The sequence below is a fragment of the Pelophylax lessonae genome (genome assembly GCF_965119305.1).
Source record: "Pelophylax lessonae genome assembly, chromosome: 6".
Lineage (NCBI taxonomy): Eukaryota > Metazoa > Chordata > Amphibia > Anura > Ranidae > Pelophylax > Pelophylax lessonae.
Genome location: NC_138773.1, coordinates 115,601,894 through 115,624,948, shown reverse-complemented (window position 1 = coordinate 115,624,948; position 23,055 = coordinate 115,601,894). Strand labels below are relative to the sequence as shown.

Here is a 23,055-nt window from a genome sequence, read left to right as displayed (position 1 = left end):
TCCCTCCTTTCTTTTGCAGTCAGTACTCACTGACACAGGGGAGCCAGAGGTGTGGGATCACATGACTGTGCAGACTAATTAAAGGTAAGTTTGCATATCATTATTTTACATAGGCAGGATAGGTAGCAGGAGGGGGAAGGAAATATTTTAAAGAATAGTTAGTATTAGTATGGAATTCATATTTAAGTTAGAACGTCCTTAACCACTTGTCCGACCGCCCCATAGCAGATTTACTGCTACCAGGCGGCCGCACTGTGAAGAACCACTATATATATACGTGGTTCTGCACTTCCGGGTTTTGGGCGCGAGTGCGTGTTGCCGGTGGCTCCCTCCTGGTGTGATTTTACACCTTACATAGTTACATAGTTAGTGAGGTTGAAAAAAGACATCAGTCCATCCAGTTCAACCTATGATGTGTGTGTGTGTTTGCTTTTAACCGTACATTGTATACCCCTGTATGTTGTGGTCTTTAAGGTGCCCATCTAATAGTTTTTTGAAACTATCAATGCTCCCTGCTGATACGACTGCTTGTGGAAGAGAATTCCACATCCTTACCGCTCTTACACTGAAGAACCCCTTACGCATTTTAAGGTTAAACCGCCTTTCCTCTAGTTTTAGTGAGTGGCCACGTGTCTTATTGTATCTCCTTTCTCTGAATAGTTTGTTCCTTGTGCTAGGGTCGCCAGTACAGTATTTGTACATTGATATCATATCCCCCCTCAATCGTCCCTTCTCCAGAGAGAATAGGTTCAGTGCTTGTAGTCTTTCCTCATAGCTGATGTCCTCCATTCCCCTAATTATTTTTGTTGCCCTTCTCTGGACTCTTTTCAATTCCAGCACATCATTCCTGAGGACCGGTGCCCATAACTGGACAGCATACTCCAGATGTGGCCGGACCAGAGTCTTGTAGAGCGGGAGAATAATCTCTTTATTTCTGGAGTTAATCCCCTTTTTTATACATCCCAGTATTCTGTTGGCTTTGCTTGCAGCGGCTTGGCATTGCATGCCACTGCCAAGCCTGTTGTCTACCAGTACCCCCAAGTCTTTTTCCATCCTAGACTCACCCAGAGGTTCCCCCCCCCCCCTAGTGAGTAGCTTGCTTTCTGGTTTCTGGACCCCAAGTGCATTACTTTACATTTTTCAACATTAAACCTAATTTGCCATGTAGTTGCCCACCCCTTAATTTTGTTCAGGTCCACTTGTAAGGTTTCCACATCCTGCATGGAAGATATTGGCAAGCTTAGTTTAGTATCATCCGCAAATACTGAGATTGTACAAGATATCCCCTCTTCTAGATCATTTATGAATAAATTAAACAGGATTGGTCCCAGGACAGAACCCTGGGGGACCCCACTTTCCACACCCGCCCAATCCGAGTACTCCCCATTAATCATCACCCTCTGGACTCTCCCCTGGAGCCAGTTCTCAATCCAGGTACTCACCTTATGGTCCATACCTACCTTCCTTAGTTTGTACAGTAAGCGTTTGTGGGGAACGGTGTCAAAGGCCTTTGCAAAGTCCAGATACACCACATCCACAGGCTTACCTTTATCTAGGTGGCAGCTCACTTCATCGTAGAAGGTTAATAGATTGGTTTGGCAAGAACGATTTTTCATGAATCCATGCTGATTACTACTAATAATACAGTTTTCATTACTAAAGTCTTGTATGTGGTCCCTTAACACCCCCTCCAAAATCTTGCAGACTACAGATGTTAGGCTGACCAGCCTATAGTTACCCGGGATACATCTCGGCCCCTTTTTAAATATTGGTACCATGTTGGCTTTTTTCCAATCAGCTGGCACCTGATGTCTGCCGGGACCTGGCGATCATTCAGTACAATGACATTATGGCAGTCTGCCTATGTAAACAAGGCAGATTGTCAATCTGTCAGTACAGAAGACATGGATCCTGTGTTTCTGTAAAGTAGGAACACTGATCCTTGTCTTTCACTAGTGAAAGCAACTCCCCCACACCAGTAAAGCACTGGTCAGGCACACAGTTGACCCTTTGATCGACCCTGATGTTAATCCCTTTCCTGCCAGTGTCATTAGCACAGTGACAGTGCATATTTTAGCACTGATCCCTGTAATATTGTCACTGGTCCCCAAAAAAGTGTCAAAAGTGTCAGTTAGGTGTCCGATTTGTCCGCCGCAATATCGAAGTCCCCCTATAAGTTGCTGATCGCTGCTATTACTAGTTAAAAAAAAAAATAAGTAAAAATATCTCAAAGTTTGTAGACGCTATAACTTTTGCGCAAACCAATCAATATATGAGTATTGGGATTTTTTTTTTACCAAAAATTCGTAGCAGAATACATATTGGCCTAAATTGATGTAGAAATTCGATTTTTCTACATTTACGATTGGATGTATTTCAGAGCAGAAAGTAAAGTTTATTTTTTTCAAAATTATCGGTTGTTCTTTGTTTTTTACGCAAAAAATAAAAAACACAGAGGTGATCAAATACCAACCAAAGAAAGCTATATTTGTGTGAAAAAAAATGACATACGGTACATTTTATTTGGGTATAGTGTCTCACTACCGTGCAATTGTCAGTATGTAGTTAGGAACCAATAGCAACTCCACAGGCTTATCCCAACTTTGTCCACAGAAGACTGGGATAAAGTGTTCTTCTAATATGTTTGTATTGCCAGTAGTTCATTTGATTAATTTGCTTATTAAATGCCAGAATTATTGACAGTATCTCCATCCAAAAACGCATGCGCTGCCACTTACTTTCAAAAATATTTTTCAACAAAGTGAACTTTTCGCGGTATTGCTACACCATGGAGGTATTTATTTGATTTGAGCACTAGTGATATGGTGAGCAGAGGAGAGCCTGTGCCCACCTGATTGCCCCTGATGGTCTAGGGCAGCCTTTTTTAACCAGGGGGCCCAGGCACCCTGGGGTGCCTTGAGGTTTCTTCAGGGGTGCCCTGGCAAAATGCCTAAAAATTTTCCAAAAATGTATACAAGCCAGTAGGTGGATCAAGCCTGCCTTTTAGATACACAAAGCCACAGGTTTTTATTGTTCTCCATTTCAACTTTTCAGCCACCAGCGTCCTAACAACCAGTGATGTCATCAATGTTGATAAAAAGGGTGATTATCGCCTGCACAGCATCCTTGTTTGATCAGGGGGTCACGTTAGCTGAGTGATGGAGAGAAACTGAGGGAAAGGAGAAACATTTGATTACTAGTTGGTACTAGTGTGCAAAAGTGAATTTGCTTTGGAAGAGTAAATCACCTCTAATGTTGGGTGTCCTACGTGTGTCGATTATGGAAAACGATTAGAATAGTATTTTACATTTTAAAATGGGGTGCCTTGAGACTGTCCATAAATTTAAAGGGTGCCTAGAGATTGTCTATCATTTTAAAGGGTGCCTTGACTGAAAAAAGGTTGAGGAACACTGGCATAGGGGAAGGTGTATATGACCTGTACTGGCATGTAGGTTCAAATCTGAAGGAGAGGACAAAGGTTTACACTGAGGTGACCACAAATTTATGTTGAGTGCTGCACTGGAGTCCTGCTATCACATTCACTGCATGTAGAAGTATTCTATTGTCCATTTTCTGGGACTCTATATGATATGATTATAGTGTGGGATACGTTTACCGATTTTTTTTTTTTTTTTTTTACACGTCCTGATCACTGTGTTTATGTTCACAGTTTCCTGTGATTGATAGTCACATCAAGATTGATTAATAATTTATATTCACTATTGTTGATAATTTATTTTTCCATTCTCAGCTACGCAACACATTTACAGTATCTCACAAAAGTGAGTACACCCCTCATATTTTTATTTTTTTTTTATATTTTTTCATGTGACAACACAGAAGAAATGACATTTTGCTACAATGTAAAGTAGTGAGTGTACAGCTTGTATAACAGTGTAAATTTGCTGTCCCCTTAAAATAACTCAACACACAGCCATTAATGTCTAAACCGCTGACAACAAAAGTGAGTACACCCTTAAGCGAAAAAATGTCCACAGTGTCAATATTTTGTGTGGCCACCATTATTTTCCAGCACTGCCTGAACCCTCTTTGGCATGGAGTTCACCAGAGCTTCACAGGTTGCCACTGGAGTCCTCTTCCACTCCTCCATGATGACATCACAGAGCTGGTGGATGTTGGAGACCTTGCGCTCCTCCACCTTCCAATTGAGGATGCCCCACAGATGCTCAAATAGGGTTTAGGTCTGGAAACATGCTTGGCCATTGCATTACCTTTACCCTCAGCTTCTTTAGCAAAGCAGTGGTCGTCTTGGAGGTGTGTTTGGGGTCTTTATCATGTTGGAAAACTTTCCTGTGGCCCAGTCTCCGAAGGAAGGGGATCATGCTCTGCTTCAGTATGTCACAGTCCATGTTGGCATCCTGTTAATATTATCCCCCCCCCCCCTCTCTTCTGACCTGCCAGGCTGCATGCTCGGATAAGGGTCTGGTATGGACTTTGGGAAGGACCCTACGTGTTTGTTTTTTTTTTGTTTTGGCATGAGGTTCCCCTTAAAATCCATACCAGACCCAGGAGCGGGCAATAGATTACAGCCGTGAGAAAGTTTAAATGACTTTCTTTCCTTTAGAAATGTCAGTATTGCTGCAACAGGCTACATACCATGTACAGATGTTCCACTTTATAGGCACATTAAGGGGACCTCCCAGGCACAATATTTAAAGGAGTTTTTCATTTTTATTATTTCACTTTAAGCATTACTAAAATTCCCGCTCCTTTAACCACTTTACCACCGGAGGATTTTGCTGTCTTCCGTCCAGGCCACTTTTTGCGATTCGGCGCTGTGCGAATTTAACTGACAATTGCGCGGTCGTGCGACGCCGTAACCAAACAAAATTTACGTCCTTTTTTTCCCACAAACAGAGCTTTCTTTTGGTGGTATTTGATCACCTGTTTGATTTTTACTTTTTGCGCTATAAACAAAAAAAGAGCGTTTATTTTGAAAAAATAACAATATTTTTCACATTTTTTTATATGAAATTCCCCCCCCAAAAAAATGTAAAAATCAAATTTTTTTAAAATTTTTGGCCAATTTGTTTTCTGCTACCTATGCTTAGTAAAAAAAATCGCAATAAGCGTATTTTGATTGGTTTGCGCAAAAGTTATTGCGTTTACTAACTAAGGGAAAGATTTCTGTCATTTTTGGTGTTTTTTTTTTAACGCGTAATGGCGGTGATCTGCGATTTTTTTTGAGGGACTGCGACATTGCGGCGGACAGATCGGACCCTTGACTGACATTTTTGACACTTTTGGGGGTACCAGTGACATTTCTACAGTAATCAGTGCTATATATATGCACTGTTACTGTAAAAATGACACTGGCAGGGAAGGGGTTAATTTTATTGGAGAGGGAGGGGTTAATGTATGCCTGGTGCTTACTGACGTGTGGGGGGGGGGGGGGAGGTGACTGTGTGACAGAAGGACAGATCGGATGTCCAGCTATGCTGAACACTCCGATCTGTCAGTCCCTGTCACTATGGAGATCCGCCCGCTGTGTTTACACACAGCGGGCGGATCTCCAGACTCGATCCCCGACGTTCGGGGCAGAGCAGCGGCAAACGCTGCTGCTCCTCCGCTGGCCCGACTCCCGCTGTGAATGAACACAGCGGGAGCGAGCCTCCGGCGGCGCGCGAGCGCCGCCCACAAGGGGCGGAGTCCAGCGACGTAGGTCTACGTCGCTGGACGGGATCGCGGCACTTTGCCGCAGTAGCCTCCATGTGAGCGGAGGTAAAGTGGTTAAAAACGATTGTTTAAAAGAAAAAATTGCATTGTCCCCCAGGGCAATACCCAGGTCCCCATACACTTTTTATGGCAATAACTTGCATATAAGTCTTTAAAATGAGGACATTTGATTGCTTTATGTATAAATAGACTTTAATAGAGTTTGTGTGTTCGCTAGAACTGTTCGAGATGTTTTGGTGTGAACCGAATAGGGGGTGTTCGACCCATCCCTATTCATCTTGGCATTTAGAGCTATTAGATGGAGCCCCCTCCCAATCTTCCCTTCCCAGTGTATCTTGGTAAAAATGTTGATTATCCAGATCTTACCATATGAGTTCCTGTATAATAAAGGAAATTCCCGCAAGGTGAGTTGATCTTGTTCAAATAACAAAGCAAATATACAACGCAATACGTTTACCCTCATATGTAAAGTACACAAATCATTCACCTGAGACTGTCAACATTTGCACTTTTTTATTGTATTACGCTGAATGTTTATTATATTATACAACCTCTGATTTTAAATATAACATGCATTGGACTCCTACAGTCTTGTAACTTTTTACAATTGTTTGAGATCTTTGTAACCATATGTATTTCAAATGTTTATGTAACTTTATGACAGGAGTTTCTCTTCCTAGCACTCTTATCGGCCTTTCTCAATTCCTTTGTTTTGCTTTGTCTGTGAATTCTTTTTATTGTTTTAACAAGGCTTTCGTGACCAGTAGCTATGATTAACAGGTTACAATGTTCCTGTTTTGCAGTAAAAATGTCACAGCTTGTAAACGTATACATTCAACTCTCCCTGTTTCTAAATACCTTGTATTTCTCTACTCTTTTCTCCATATTATGTCTTTCTTTAACATGTTTTCTTCTGAGGACAACACATCGTAGCTCATTTTCCATTAATACATTTTCAGGTCTAGGCATTTTACTTGCAAAAAAGCACAAAGCCCATGTCATTTTTTTCCTTCTAGTCTGACACTTGAAAATGACTCTGCATCTCTTACATAAATCTTAATAATGTATTTTCATAGTTTTGTGGCAAGGTTCTTATTTCATGGGTCTTCTGCATCTACTGTATGTCATAATCGCCAATGCCAAAACCTCAAGAAAGGAGGTCCATATGTAAAAAAAAAAACTAAAAACCATTATTAAGAGTCACTTTAGCAAATGTCAGTCAGTGAAACATTTCCATGTTTCACCCCCACTTGTCACCCCCCCATTTATACATCTAATAAACTGCCCATCCAAAAATCCAATCAAGATCTGGACTATCAACTAAGGTCATAATGCCGTCTCTTTTTATAAATGTAGTATCCTTATTCAATAACCATTTCTTAAATGTATATATTATAAAAAGAAAATATTCTAAATAAAATATAGATAGATAATACTCTCTGGTAGTCAATTGAAACAGAACCACACACCATAAACTAAGGACATCTAGTGGCCATACCATGTATCACAAAGATGTCTCATTCTAATAATAAACAGGTAGTGCATATAATCAAACAGGTGGTCAATTAAACCACCATACACCATGAACTGAGGACATCTAGTGGCCAAACAATAAAACACAAAATCGTCCCATTCTGACAATTAACTGGTAGTTCATTTAGTCGGATAGGGTGGTGTATGCTAGTGAACCTGGTTACATATGAAGTAATTAAAAAATAAAAAAAATAATATTATCTAAATATTTACATAAAAAATTAAGAAAAACATGCCTAAAAATGTAAAAAAAAATTAAAAAGTATAAAAATTTTGAAATAAAGCTATTTAAATGTATATCAACATGCAAAGCAATTAGACAAAGCATTCAAAAACCCATTTAGTTTCATTCATGGATATTGCCTATTTTATATTGCAACCCCTCAACTCTCCTTCAATTTTATCAATACCACAAAATGTTAATACACTGGGATCCTTATTATGATATATTCTAAAATGATTGGACATGCTATGCTTTGGGAAGCCTTTTTTTTAAAGTGATGAACATTTTAATCTTATATTCCCTTACAGGTTTTTTCTTCTTTCGTAGGTGTAACACATGCAAAATGGTTCAAAATAGATCCAGGAAACATCTACATTTACATCTAAACATACTGAGAGAAAATATGAGATTTAAAGTTTATAACCTGCCATAGTGATCATGTAACTTACTTATTGAGATGTCCTTGTGGGATTCAGTATGTGGGTCGTACCACAGAAAAATTAAGTGTAAGGGTAAACAAACGTATCAATAATAAAAAAAAGGGCTTTACAAAACATAGCTTGTCCAATCATTTTAGAATATATTATAATAAGGATCCCAATGTATTGACATTTTGTGATATTGATAAAATTGAACAAGATTGGAGGGGCTGTCATTTGAAACAGCCAGTAGCCATGAACAAAACGAAATGGATTTTTGAGTTGAATACTTTATGTCCAATTGGTTTGAACGTTGATATTGATTTAAATTGCTTTATTTTGGATTTTTGATACTTTAATTTTATTTTACATTTTTGCACATATTTTTCTTCATTTTTATGCAATTATTTATTATTATTATTTTTTTTAAGGGATTGAAGGGATTGTTCTTTTGGAATAACTTCATATGTAACCAGGTCCACAAGGATACACCACCCTATCTGACTACATGCACTACCTGTTTATTATTAGAATGGAACATCTTTGTGAGACATGATATGATCACTAGATAGCCTTAGTTTATGGTGTGTGGTGTTTTTTCAATTGACCACCAGAGAGTATTATTTAACTTTATTTATTTGGAATAAAAATATTTTATAATATATACATTTTAGAAATGTTTATTAAAAAGGATATGTATATTCAAAATTTATAAAAGGGGATGGTATTATGAACTTAGTTGATAGGATGGTCCCCATATCGATTTGATTTAATTTTTGGATGGGCAGGTATTTAGATGTATAAATGGAGGTGACAAGTTTAGTCATGTGACCCCTGATGACGCCAGAGGCACACTGACAAAACGTGTAGGGTGGGACTTTTCCAGCCTTGTCACTTCCGTTACATGGATCGCAGATGGAACACAAACCGGCGTTCCTAGTTCCTTTTTTGATTCTTGTTTTTTCTGCTTGGATGTAAGTGTACTATTTTGTACTCTGGAATGAAAGTTTTTAATCCTGTACCATGAGAATATTTGTTATGTCTTCCCTATGCCTCGGAGACCATGGATAAATCGTTCAAATTTTAGAGGAATCTCATTTTGATCTGTTATTGCTCTAATTATCCTGGATGCAAATGGGTGGGTGAATTCGGTTCCTATTGAGGACACACTTATCTAAGGGGGTTTTGACCTTCTTTGAGAAATTGGGTCAAATTCTTCGGGTAAGTGTGGAGTGTTGTCACTTCGGAGCACAGATCGGTGGATTCTGTTTAATAAATCACCACTTTGGGATTACATCACAGTAAGCACTTTATTATACATCACAGTCAGTGCCTCACAGATGTAACAGCAAACACTTTATTAAGGACTTCATAGGTTGTCTTATATGAACTTCATGGTGTTATATATGAACTTTTTGCACTGAGCACTTTTTCAGGAAAACACACAACACTTTATTAATTGTTATAGTGCACTATGAATTATATGTATTCCATGTATTAATTTACCATAATTTTTTTTTGATATTTTGCTGTGTAAAGGGGTAAAGTGGTTCTTAAGCCTAAACATTTTTTTACCTTAAAGGGATTGTAAAGGCAGAAGGTTTTTTATTTTTTATCTTATTGCATTCTATGCATTAAGATAAAAAAAACATTCTGTGTGCAGCAGCCCCCCTCAGCCCCCCTAATACTTACCTGAGCCCCATCTCTATCCAGCAATGTTGCAGGAGTTTCTCAGCTGCCCAGGACTCCCCTCCTCATTGGCTGAGAGAGTAGCGTGGCACGACTGACTCCCACTGCTGTCATTCAAAGTCAGTCAGCCAATCAGGAGAGCGGGGTTGGCCCGGTCGCGCCTCTGTATCTGAATGAACACAGGGAGCTGTGACTCGGCTCGGGTGCCCCTATAGCAAGCTGCATGCTATGTAAGCACTCAACAGGAGGGGGGGCCGGGAGTACAGAAGAGGGCCCGGAGAAGAGGAGGATGTGGGCCACTCTGTGCAAAACCAACTGCACAGAGCATGTAAGAATAACATGTTTGTTATTTAAATAAATTAAAAAAAAAAAAAATTTACAATCACTTTAATACATTTCTTGGAATAAGGTAAAAAAATGTTTAGGCCCCCTTCAGTTGATCAAGCGCTGTGCCTGTTTGCAGCTCTTCTACCCCCTCACTGGTTTTGCTTTGTCAATCAAAGCCAGTAACGAGGGAGCAGGGGGTGGGGCTAAGTCCAGCTGTCTGTGTCAGTGCACACATGTAACGCTCCTGCGTTTCTTATATGGTGTGGATTTTCAGCTGCAGAAATAGTTTCCACGTCAGTAGTCATGTAAGAGATATGCTGAGATACCATTCCCAACCTCAATGACTCATCATGTGTGGAAGGTCTTATTTCAGCCAGTAAATACACACAATTAGCAAGCTGGTTCCTAGAATGACTTTATGTATGTGGTAACACAATGATGAAGTTTGAGGGATAGGTTGAGTGCAGGGCCGGATTAACATAGGGGCTATTGGAGCTGCAGCACCAGGCCCCTACCATAATATAGGCCCTGGCTGGCCAGATTCTGTCACCGCTATTTTCTGTCACTTGTAAACAGAGCAGCCCGGCTGCACAGCACTCAGGGTGGACAGAGAGAGACAGCTGCCGGGGTACGGATGTGTTATGGACATCAGAGAAGTTTGCAGGGCTGATTGGGCGGGAGGTTTGGGAGCTCTGATCCCTCCCAGAGCAGTTTTTGACTGCCTGTTATTGGTAGAGGAGAAACAGGAGGCTTTACATTTGTCTGCGTTTTGGTATAGCTGATCTATGATTGGCTGAGCTGAGGGCAGTCTGTCACTCTGCTGCTCTTTCCCCTCCCTCTGAGTCCTCCCCCCTCCTCCCGGCAGACAGCTTCAGTGGAACGTCGGTCTCTCCTCCACATGCAGTAAGTAAATCACGGCAGCTACTGTGTGTGGGGCTGGGGCTATGTCATGACTTTGTGACAGGAAGAACAGGGGTGAGTTTCACAGTAACAGGCTGTTTTATATCAGAACGTGCATCTAGGCAGGGAAGAAGTTACCAAATGTAACTTTATGGGAGGGGAGAGAGAGAACTTTGTCTGTGGGAGTTTAGGAAAACAACACAGTACCAAATCCATCATATAACTGTAGTGGATCCTCATGGACTCAGGTGCTGATAACTAATGAGTGCTGCTGCTGGATCCTCTCTAGTCTCCAATTATCTACTACAGTCACAGGGGCACACAGGGCAGATAGTCTGCTGCATTCAGAAGAAGCTAAACAGCACCTCTGCACACAACACTGTACTATAGCTGTGTATAGACTGGCTGATTAGTGGGGGTTAATTTGTATCCAGTCCTAGAAGCCCTTAGTTCCAGCACAATGCTCCGAAGGTCCAGCAAGGTATGCCGTACCTTCAGAGCGCATGTGCCAGTGACGCAACTGGCTGCATCCAGGGTAAATTCTTCCAAAACAGTGCACATTTAAGAGATATTTATTTTCCCTACAAGTAAGCCTTATTATACTTACCTATTGGGCTGCCTCAGGGGGGGCGAGTACCTCTGGATTACACAGAGCAAGAATCTCCCGCTTACCCTATGGCTGCTGTCATATGAAGTCCCGCATCCCGGACCTGCTCCTCCAATAGACAGCACACTGCTGAAGTCTATCATAGGAGCCGGTCCAGGAGGCAGGATTTCATATGACAGCAGCAACGCCGGGTAAGCAGGAGATACCCGCTCTGTGTAATCCGGCAGCTCTCCTCTCTCTAATCTCCATGCACTGATCAGGCTGCATTGATGGGCACTGGTGAGCCTGCATTGATGGGCACTAATGAGGCTGCATTGATGGGCACTGATGAACCTGATCTGATTGGCACTGGTGAGGCTGCATTGGTGGGCACTGGTGAGGCTGCATTGATGGGCACTGGTGGACCTCTCTCAGCACTCCCCAGCTCCCCTATTAGTGTCCTCCAGTGCTGCTTGCAAAAAGACTGTGGAGGTGGAGCTTCTGGCTGCTAATGATCCCGCTGGGAGGATGCCTGCAGAAGTTCGTTCTGCGGGATATGTTGAGGGAGGTGAGTTGATGGGTTATGCAAGATGTTGAGACTTGTGTGCAGGGGCTTGAGGAAGGGGTTTGAGATAGGGGGTGGGTCAGTGACAGCAGCGTAGGAGCCCAGTACTAGTGCTGTACAGCTAACTTCAATTGTTCCATGCTTGGCACTGCCAAATGGCCTCTGCAGTGCTGGACCAATAAATTAGGACTCATTCACACCATATACTTTTATACCATCTGCACCCTTCTTCTGCACATACTACCCACCGCCATACACTCCTAGCCCCTCTCCAAAATGTACTACCCACAGTCATACACTCCACAACCCTCTTCCAAACATACCACCCACAGTCATACACTCCACACCCCTCTCCTACACATACCATCAACCGCCATACACTCCACACCCCTCTCCTACTTGTACCAACCACAGCCATACACTCCACACCCCTCTCATACATGTACCACCCACCACCATACACTCCACACCCCTCTGCTACACGTACCACCCACAGCCATTCACTCCACACCCCTCTCCTACACGTACCACCCACCGCCATACATTCTACACCCCTCTCCTACATGTACCACCCACCGCCATACATTCCACACCCCTCTCCTACATGTACCACCCACCGCTATACACTCCACACCCCTCTCCTACATGTACCACCCACCGCCATACACTCCACACCCCTCTCCTACATGTACCACCCACAGCCATACACTCCACACCCCTCTCCTACATGTACCACCCACCACCATACACTCCACACCCCTCTCCTACACGTACCACCCACAGCCATACACTCCACACCCCTCTCCTACATGTACCACCCACAGCCATACACTCCACACCCCTCTCCTACATGTACCACCCACCGCCATACACTCCACACCCCTCTCCTACATGTACCACCCACAGCCATACACTCCACACCCCTCTCCTGCATGTACCACCCACCACCATACACTCCACACCCCTCTCCTACATGTACCACTCACCACGTACACCCTGCACCCCTCTCCTACATGTACCAGAAAACAACGGGTCGACAGGAAGTGATCTCCCCTGGCATGACCGGTCCTGCATTCCAAATGCACCACCTGGGCCTGTAGTGGGATTAATAACGGGCACTGCGGGCCATCCTAAGGGAAGCCAGGTATTTAGCTTCTGTAATGTTGTGTTAGGTCTGCACAGCTGCGCCCTTCAACCTCACCTCAGGGCGTGCCACTCACGCCCATGTAGGGCTCTTATGGAAGCCTGGGACTTCCATAGCATTGGGCCGGTTCAGCTGCACCCTTTCACCTCAGAGCGCACGCTGATGCACAGCCCTTAAAGCCCACCAAAATCCTCAGCACCAGGCCCATAATTCTCTTAATCCGGCCCTGGTTGAGTGGAGGTGATAGGTGATAGACACTTGAAGGTGAGACAGTAGCAGATGGATGCAGGAAGGTTTAGCAATGTTGTATGATAGCAGATGATAGAATAGCAGGTGGACATACAAAAGAGATCAACCCAGTGCAGAAAAGTAGCAGTAGTCTCAAGAGCTAGCAATCTAGTTTATGCAGATGTAATAAACAGTCTTTACTATGCAGAGCTAGATAGTGTAAGCTTAGTATAAGTTTATAGAGAATTCCCCTGCGGGGTACTTAGCACTATTAGCGATACAGCCGAAGGGTGGTTCAGGAGAGGCGGATGATCCAGTAGCGGGATAAAGGGATCAGCGCAGCGAGGTTCCGTCAGCGAAGTAAGCTTGCAAGCATGGAAGCTTCAAGCAAGGTTAGCATCCAAGTAAGGGTGTTTGAACGAACACATGTGAGTGAGAACCGACGCCTTAAATAGCCATCTAGTCCGGCGCTGAGTGATGACAGCTCCAGTCTTAAAGGTGTATGCGCACCTTTCCAAAAGTAAATGGTAGGGCGCATACACTTGTGGAAAGTGTAATTTAGGGTACCAAAGGTACCGGAACATTACAATACCCCCCCCTTAAGGCCTGCTCCTGAAGGCCTCTGGAGCTGGTTTGTCTGGGTATCTCGCATGAAAATTGCGGATAAATCTAGGGGCATGTATGTCAGAGGTGTTTAGCCAGGTGTCGTCTTGGGGCCCATAGTTCTTCCATCTAACCAAGTACTGAAGTCTTCTTCTGTAGATACGAGAATCCAGAATCTCTTTTATCTCGTATTCTTCTCCACCTTCAACTTGTACAGGAGGGGGAGGTGGAATATTAGGCCTTATTCCTTGGTCCGGAACATGGGGTTTTAGTAGCGACACATGGAAAATGGGATGGATTTTTAGGTCCATTGGCAATGTAAGCTGCACTGCAGCTTTTCCAATAAGTTTCTTGATTGGGAAAGGTCCCAAGAACAGAGGTCCAAGCTTTTTGCTAGGGATCTTCAGTCTCAAGTTTTTTGTTGAGAGCCAAACGAGATCCCCGATAGTATACTGTGGAGAAGGTCTTCTACGAAGATCATAGTACTTCTTTTGTTGACTGTGAGCGTGTGCAATGGTAGTATTTAGTAAACCCAGAGAATCCTTTATTTGGGAAAGATAGTCTGAGGCTACTGGGTTATTTGAAGGAAGGATGCGTGGAGGGAGAATAGAGGGATGGAACCCATAGTTCAAGTAGAACGGACTCTGCTTGGTTGTACTGTGAGTTGCGTTGTTGTAGGCAAATTCTGCCAGGGGGAGAAGATCCAACCAATCATCCTGTTGGTAAGAAGTGTAACAACGTAAATACTGCTCGATGCATTGGTTGACTCTTTCAGTCTGTCCGTTGGTCTGCGGATGGTAAGGAGAAGTGAGCTTCCGCTCAATCCGTAGTATGTGACATAGTTCTTGCCAGAATTTAGAAATAAATTGGGATCCACGGTCAGACAAAAGAGTTTTTGGGATACCATGTAATCTGAAGACATGTTTCATCAGGAGTTCTGCCGTTTGTTTGGACGAAGGTAGTCTGCGAATAGCAATGAAATGTGCCATCTTTGTCAGATGGTCCACTGACACCAAGATGGTATTAAATCCTTTGGAAGGAGGCAATTCTACGATGAAGTCCAATGACAGAACCTCCCATGGAGTTTGGGGTATTGGTAGACTGCATAGTAGACCGGATGGTCTCGTAGTGTCAATTTTGGACCTGGCACAGACATTGCATGAAGAGACAAATTTTTGTATAGATGTTTTCATGTCAGGCCACCAGAATTGCCGAGAAATCAAATTGAAAGTCTTTGTCATACCCATATGTCCTGCCATAGGCACATCATGCGATAATTCCAAGATCTTGGTGCGTTGGGTAGGTGGTATGTAAAGTTTGTCGTTGTAGTAGAGGAAGCCTTCTGCATCAGTAGTTAGTTGTGGTGGGGGTGAATCCAACCTTATACCATGCAGAACCTCTTCCTTCAAGGAACGGACAACTCCAATAATGCGTTTGTGAGGTATTATAGGAACGGAAGGAATTTCAAAGTAGTTTTCTTCAGTTAGTCGTGATAGTGCATCCGCCTTTTTGTTCTTATCTGCAGGTGTGTAGGTCACTAGGAAGTTAAACCTTAGAAAGAATAGTGACCATCGTACCTGTCGATGCGAGAGAGTTTTGCTAGTCTGAAGATATTGGAGGTTTTTATGGTCCGTGTATATAATTATTGGTAATTGGGTGCCTTCGAGTAAATGTCGCCAATTCTCCAGAGCCAATTTTATAGCAAGCAGTTCCTTCTCACCCACGGGGTAATTTATCTCGGGACTGCTCAGGGATTTAGAAAAAAAGGCGACTGGATGAAGTGGTGAAGTGGGGGTAGGTCGTTGGGAGAGTATTGCTCCTACTGCCAGGTTTGACGCATCTACCTCCAGAATGTATTGGAGGGATGGGTCTGGATGGCGTAATATGGGAGCGGAAGTAAACCTTGTCTTTAACAAGTGGAAAGCCTTATTTGCTTCTTCTGACCATTTAAATGGTATTTTTATGCTAGTGAGCTGTGTGAGGGGTCTCACAATAGCAGAAAAGTTTTTTATGAACTTCCTGTAGAAATTTGAAAATCCCAGGAATCGCTGTAGCGCCTTGCGTGTAGTTGGTGTAGGCCAATCCTGAATGCAGGATATTTTACTCATGTCCATCTCGATTCCTGTTTTGGATATGATGTAGCCTAGAAAGAGTACCTCATCTTTATGGAACAAGCATTTCTTCGGCTTCACATAAAGATTATGTGCAAGCAATCTCGATAATACAAGTCTTACATGTCTTATGTGTTCAGACAGGGTCCGTGAATATATAAGTATATTGTCCAGATATACCACAACACAGACATCTAGTAAGTCTTTAAAAATATTGTTTATAAATCGTTGGAAAACTGCAGGGGCATTGCATAGGCCGAATGGCATCACAAGATATTCGAACAATCCGTATCTAGTTCTGAACGCAGTCTTCCACTCGTGTCCATCACGGATTCGAATGAGATTGTATGCTCCTTTCAGGTCTAATTTTGAAAAATAGGTAGCTCCACGCACCTGCTCAATGAGCTCAGGGATAAGCGGTAGAGGATAGCGATCTTTTATTGTGATAGCATTCAATTTCCTGTAGTCGATGATAGGTCTGAGACTTGAATCTTTATTGCGAACAAAAAAGAGTCCTGCTGCTGTGGAAGAAGTGGAAGGTCTAATAAAACCTTTTTCCAAGTTCTCATCCAAATAGGTTTTGAGATGGGCAAGTTCATCCTGTGAAAGAGGATAAACATGACCGAACGGCAATTTGCTATTTGGGAGTAGATCAATGCTACAATCATAGTCTCGATGAGGAGGTAATGCTTGAGCATTTTTCTCAAGAAAAACCTCAGAAAGATCCTGATAACATAGTGGTGCAATCTCATCTGTCACCACAGACAGAATCTTCCCGGAAAACGGGAGGTTACACGTTTCCTCGCAATAACAAGAAGGGAAGGTCAAGGACCGTTTCTTCCAATCTATGGTTGGTTGGTGTGTATGCAACCAGGGAAGTCCCAACACAATGGGAAAGTGGGGTGATGGTATTAAATCGAAGGTAGAAGTCTCCCTATGAGACTCGTTAATAGTGACTAGAAGTGCTTGTGTCTGATCGGTGATCGGACCAGAGGATAACGGAACACCGGTAATAAGACTTACTGAGACAGGTTTGAGTTTAGAAATAATAGGAATTTTATTTAAAGCAGCAAAACATATATCCATATAATTTCCACAAGATCCTGTGTCAATCATGGCCTTAGTAGTAATCCTGTTCTGGTCCCACTGTAATGTCAAAAAAACAGAAAGGTAGGGGTTAGTGAATGAAGTTGTCAATCCTCCTAGAGAGACATGTGAACACTCACCCTTCTTTTTGTTGACTAGGGGACAGACGTTTATCTTGTGATCCGGGGATGCACAGTACAAGCAGAGATTTTAATTTCGTCTTTTGGCTTTTTCCATAGTTGATAGCGGTGGGCGTATGGTTCCTACCTCCATAGGAACGGCCAGACTCCGACAGGAAACGGATAATGGCATTCCCATCTTTTCAGCCTTTCTTTCTCGTAGTCTTCTATCTATGGTAATACTGAGTTGTATTAATGCATCCAGGGTTTTTGGCAGATCCGCTCGGGCGAGCTCGTCCTTAACGGCTTCTGATAGGCCAAGCCTAAATTGGGTTTTCAGAGATGCATCATTCCATTCTGAATCAAGGGTCCATCTCTTGAACTCTGCGACAAAGTCTTCCACAGGCCTCCTTCCTTGTTTCAAGGATCTTAACTGAAGATCAGCAGTACTCTGCCTATTGGGGTCATCATATAGGCTAGTGAGCTCTGCCAGGAACAAAGCATAGGAGTTGAGAAGCTGGTCGTTTTTCTCAAAAAGAGAATCTGCCCAGGCTCGAGGATCGCTTGATAGGTAAGAAATAATAGTACAAACCTTAATGTGATCAGTAAGGTAGGTACGAGGTTTTAGCAAAAAAAGTAACTCACATGCGTTTTTAAATTCGCGAAATTTTTTGCGATCGCCTGTAAATACCAAAGGGGGATTTATCTTGGGTTCAGGGGACTGAGCAGAGGTAAGTTGTGTCAGTCTAATTACCTGCTGCGACAGAGCCTGATTGTCTTCTTTTAATTCAGCAAGTGCGTGTATTAACGCAGATACTTGCTGTTTTAATTGTGTCACCTGAGTGGTTATTTCTGGAACTATTTCTGCTGAATCCATTTTTAGGTTCGTTCAATCTGTAACGCTCCTGCGTTTCTTATATGGTGTGGATTTTCAGCTGCAGAAATAGTTTCCACGTCAGTAGTCATGTAAGAGATATGCTGAGATACCATTCCCAACCTCAATGACTCATCATGTGTGGAAGGTCTTATTTCAGCCAGTAAATACACACAATTAGCAAGCTGGTTCCTAAAATGACTTTATGTATGTGGTAACACAATGATGAAGTTTGAGGGATAGGTTGAGTGGAGGTGATAGGTGATAGACACTTGAAGGTGAGACAGTAGCAAATGGATGCAGGAAGGTTTAGCAATGTTGTATGATAGCAGATGATAGAATAGCAGGTGGACATACAAAAGAGATCAACCCAGTGCAGAAAAGTAGCAGTAGTCTCAAGAGCTAGCAATCTAGTTTATGCAGATGTAATAAACAGTCTTTACTATGCAGAGCTAGATAGTGTAAGCTTAGTATAAGTTTATAGAGAATTCCCCTGCGGGGTACTTAGCACTATTAGCGATACAGCCGAAGGGTGGTTCAGGAGAGGCGGATGATCCAGTAGCGGGATAAAGGGATCAGCGCAGCGAGGTTCCGTCAGCGAAGTAAGCTTGCAAGCATGGAAGCTTCAAGCAAGGTTAGCATCCAAGTAAGGGTGTTTGAACGAACACATGTGAGTGAGAACCGACGCCTTAAATAGCCATCTAGTCCGGCGCTGAGTGATGACAGCTCCAGTCTTAAAGGTGTATGCGCACCTTTCCAAAAGTAAATGGTAGGGCGCATACACTTGTGGAAAGTGTAATTTAGGGTACCAAAGGTACCGGAACATTACAACACAGCAGCAGGGCTTAGAAGCAAGCCTGCACAAGTGCCCCCATGGGAAGTGGCTTCCTATGGGGGCACTGGACATAGAGGAGCTAGGAGTGCCGGCGAAGGACCAGAGAAGAGGAGATTCAGGGCCGCTATGTGCAATTTGATTGCACAGAGCAGGTAAGTATGACATGTTTGTTATGTAAAAAAAATTGTCCCTTACAGCCACTTTAAGTCTAGGGTAGGGTTCCCATTTGATATTATTGCTGTGCGAGTCCCAGATCGGACTATGGCAGATATTTTTGTGTACCTTGTTTTTTATTAGCGATGGGTGGGAATGTCCTAATAAGTTTGCTGTGAGCCCATGAACTGTGAGGAAGTCTTCCGAGACATAACATGTAAAGCAAGTAGGGTGCCAAGAGGGAAGTCATCCTACAGGTGGGTGGAGTTTACTCTATTAACCTGTCGGGAGGACAGGAGCGAGAATAGGTGGATGAATCCGCTGTGGATGCCGGCTGCACTTGTAGCAAGGCATTTGCGATGTAGGTGCAATTTGATTCATATAATCAACAGCAACTTAGACAGAGAGCATTAGATCTTCCATTTTTTATCCATTTATGAGCAACATCTGATCATCGTGGGGGAAAGTGGAGGAAGAGTACTGACCAGAGGGAATGGAGTGTTCATATTAGCCTATGGGGCCATATTCTGATGGCCCCATAACTGGTCTAAGACACTCACTATCCTCATCAGGCTTTAGAAGAAGTGCAGGAGACATTGGAAGGACAGGAGTGATGGGGCTGACTGAGGCACAGGGATCACTGCAGGCACAGGTCATTGGCGCTCAAGGACTGGAGCACTCAGGAACTAGGAACAATCCGGAAATGAGGTGTGAAGCTAGAAATGAAACCTGTTGCTCAGGCAAGGTAAATTAGCCTGAGTGCAGCCGAAAAAGAGAGGTATTTAAAAAACGCTGGGGGTGGACTGGCCATGAAGCTAACTTTATTTATTAGCTGGTGAGATGCTGTGATTCCTATAGCTTCCAGTTCTGTGCTATAACAAGGTAGGGACAGACCACAGTTTTGCATGTTTGTAAAATTACAGTTGATATGTCTGCTTTGCATGTTCATGCATGTTCATAGAACCTCATGTAACAGATCAGCTTTGCAGCTAAACTGTGACAATGTATTTGAACATTTAGTAATGCTGACAGAATAATCCTAAATTCTGTATAACGTTTAATTTCACAGTGCTGGGAATCATATATTGGACAAGATATTTATCGGCTGGTGATGATTGATTTCCTGTTTGCATTATTTGGATCTTTTTTTGGAGAATTTTTAAGGAGGTAAGATATTTAATTCTTTTAAAATATATAGGTTAGGACAAAATGCCAAATTCCAAAATCTAGAATGTACAAAATAAATAGCTTACATTTAACCGTAATAGAGGACACTCCAATTTTCTTAAAGCAGACCTTAACTCACATGTTAATTATAAGCAATACTGTTCCCTTTTATAGCGTAGATGATATCACTGCTAGAGATGGCCTTGCGGTTCGCGTCGAATTTTGCTTGTTCGTTACCCGCCAAATTTTCGGACACATGGCGTCGTTCGCGGCGGCCATATCTGTTTAAATTGGGGAGAAATTTGACCCGTGACACAGCCGTCAGGTGGAACGGGACAGCCAATTTAAACATTCCAGCACATGGACAGTCCCCCTACCCTATAAATAGACCTGATCTGGCGGCCATTTCACATTCCGCTTTCTGCCAGTGTAGGGAGAGGTCTGCTGTGCTCATCAAGGAGAGTTTGCTAGACACATATAGCGCTGTGAAGATCCACAAAAGTCCTTTTAAGGGCTGGTATTTTTCGGTATAGGTCTAGTATCTTTTGAGCTTAGGGAGAGGTATCCTGTGGTTGCTTTAGGGGCAGTTAGAGATCGGCTGCAGTCACACAGAAATCGCTCTGTCAATGTCCACAAAAGTCATGTAAAGTGCTCCAATGTCGTTCTAGGGTCTATTACAGTCTCTTTACTATAGGGGCAGGTATCCAGTGGTTGCTTTAGGGGCAGTTAGAGATCGGCTGCAGTCAGGGCTGGCCCTACCATGGGTCCCGGTGGGACCATGGCTCCCAGGCGGCACTTAGAGAGGGGCGGCCCCCGGCCGCCTCTTCTCTTCTAAGCCTATCGCAAAAAAAAAAAAGGTCCGCGGCTGGCCCGACATGCACACTGCACATGCGCCGCCGCCGCCGCTTGGCTTGACGTGTGGCGCCGGGCGGTGCCATTTTTAAATTCTAAAGCGCCCTTTAGGAACAGGTAAGTGAGGCTGCACACTACCTGTCATTATGCGGGGCTGCAGGCATACTACAGAAGATGCAGTGCTGCGGGCATGGTACATGCCCACAGCACTGCATCTCCTGTAGTATGCCCACAGCCTCGCATTCTCTTGTACCATGCCCACAGCCCTGCATTCCCATGCACCATGTCCGCAGACCCTGCATTCTCCTATACCATGCCCGCAGACCCTGCATTCTCCTGTATCATGCCCGCAGACCCTGCATTCTCCTATACCATGCCCGCAGACCCTGCATTCTCCTGTACCATGCCCGCAGACCCTGCATTCTCCTGTACCATGCCCGCAGACCCTGCATTCTCCTGCACCATATCCGCAGTCCCGCATTCTCATGTACCATGCCAGCAGCCCCGCATTCTCATGTACCATGTCTGCAGCCCCGCATTCTCCTGCCCCATGCCCGCAGACCCGCATTCTCCTGTACCATGCCTGCAGACCCGCATTCTCCTGTACCATGTCCGCAGACCCGCATTCTCCTGTACCATGCCCGCAGCCCTGCATTCTCATGTACCATGTCTGCAGCCCCGCATTCTCCTGTACCATGCCCGCAGCCCCGCATTCTCATGTATCATGTCTGCAGCCCCGCATTCTCCTGCACCATGTCCGCAGACCCGCATTCTCCTGTACCATGGCCGCAGCCCCGCATTCTCATGTACCACGTCTGCAGCCCTGCATTCTCCTGTACCATGCCCTCAGACCCGCATTCTCCTGTACCATGCCCGCAGACCCTGCATTCTCCTGTACCATGCCCGCAGCCCTGCATTCTCATGTACCATGTCTGCAGCCCCGCATTCTCCTGCACCATGCCCGCAGACCCGTATTCTCCTGTACCATGTCTGCAGCCCCGCATTCTCCTGTACCATGCCCGCAGACCCTGCATTCTCCTGTACCATGCCCGCAGCCCCGCATTCTCATGTACCATGTCTGCCGCCCCGCATTCTCCTGCACCATGCCCGCAGACCCTGCATTCTCATGTACCATGTCTGCAGCCCCGCATTCTCCTGCACCATGCCCGCAGACCCGCATTCTCCTGTACCATGCCCGCAGCCCCGCATTCACATGTACCATGTCTGCAGCCCCGCATTCTCCCGTACCATGCCCGCAGCCTCCTGTACCATGCCCGCAGCCCCGCATTCTCCCGTACCATGCCCGCAGCCCCGCATTCTCCCGTACCATGCCCGCAGCCTTGCATTCTCCCGTACCATGCCCGCAGCCCCGCATTCTCCTGTACTATGCCTGCAGCCTTGCATTCTCCTGTACCATGCCCACAGCCTTGCATTCTCCCATATTATGCCTGCAGCCTTGCATTCTCCTGTACCATGCCCGCAGCACTGCATTCTCCTGTACCATGCCTACAGCCCTGCATTCTTCTGTACCATGCCCACAGCACTGCATTCTCCTGTACCATGCCCGCAGCCCTGCAGGGCACTGTGGCACTATAGACAGTAGAAAGCCTGGTGCGCTCATCTGCCCAGTGTCTACTGCTCTGTCCTGCTCTTGCTGTCACTCCATACACACTCACACTCCTCTGACTGCTTTCATAGTCCTATAGAATGTGGGGGCATCTTGGAGGGCGTGAATTTTTTTTTTTTTTGGGGGGGGGGGCAGCATTTTATTCTCGGACCCAGGCAGCACAATGTCTTGGGCCAGCCCTGGCTGCAGTCACACACAAATCGATCTGTCAATGTCCACAAAAGTAATTTAAAGGGCTGCAAATTTTTTGGTATTGCTATGCAGTGCACTAAAAAGGGGGGGGGGGGGGGGTGGGGGAGGGGGTTAGTCCACAGTAT

The 23,055-nt window shown here is 44.2% G+C and overlaps 1 protein-coding gene across 1 annotated transcript in view; it reads left to right on the top strand.

Moving 5' to 3' along the window:
* The window catches only part of TMC5 (transmembrane channel like 5), a 269,346-nt gene that overhangs the window by 200,679 nt on the left and 45,612 nt on the right, over positions 1-23,055 (top strand). Inside the window, exon 14 of the mRNA XM_082260900.1 lies at positions 20,162-20,259. Within this exon, the coding sequence (XP_082117026.1) occupies positions 20,162-20,259 (98 nt within the window). The remainder of the gene's footprint in view (positions 1-20,161; positions 20,260-23,055) is intronic.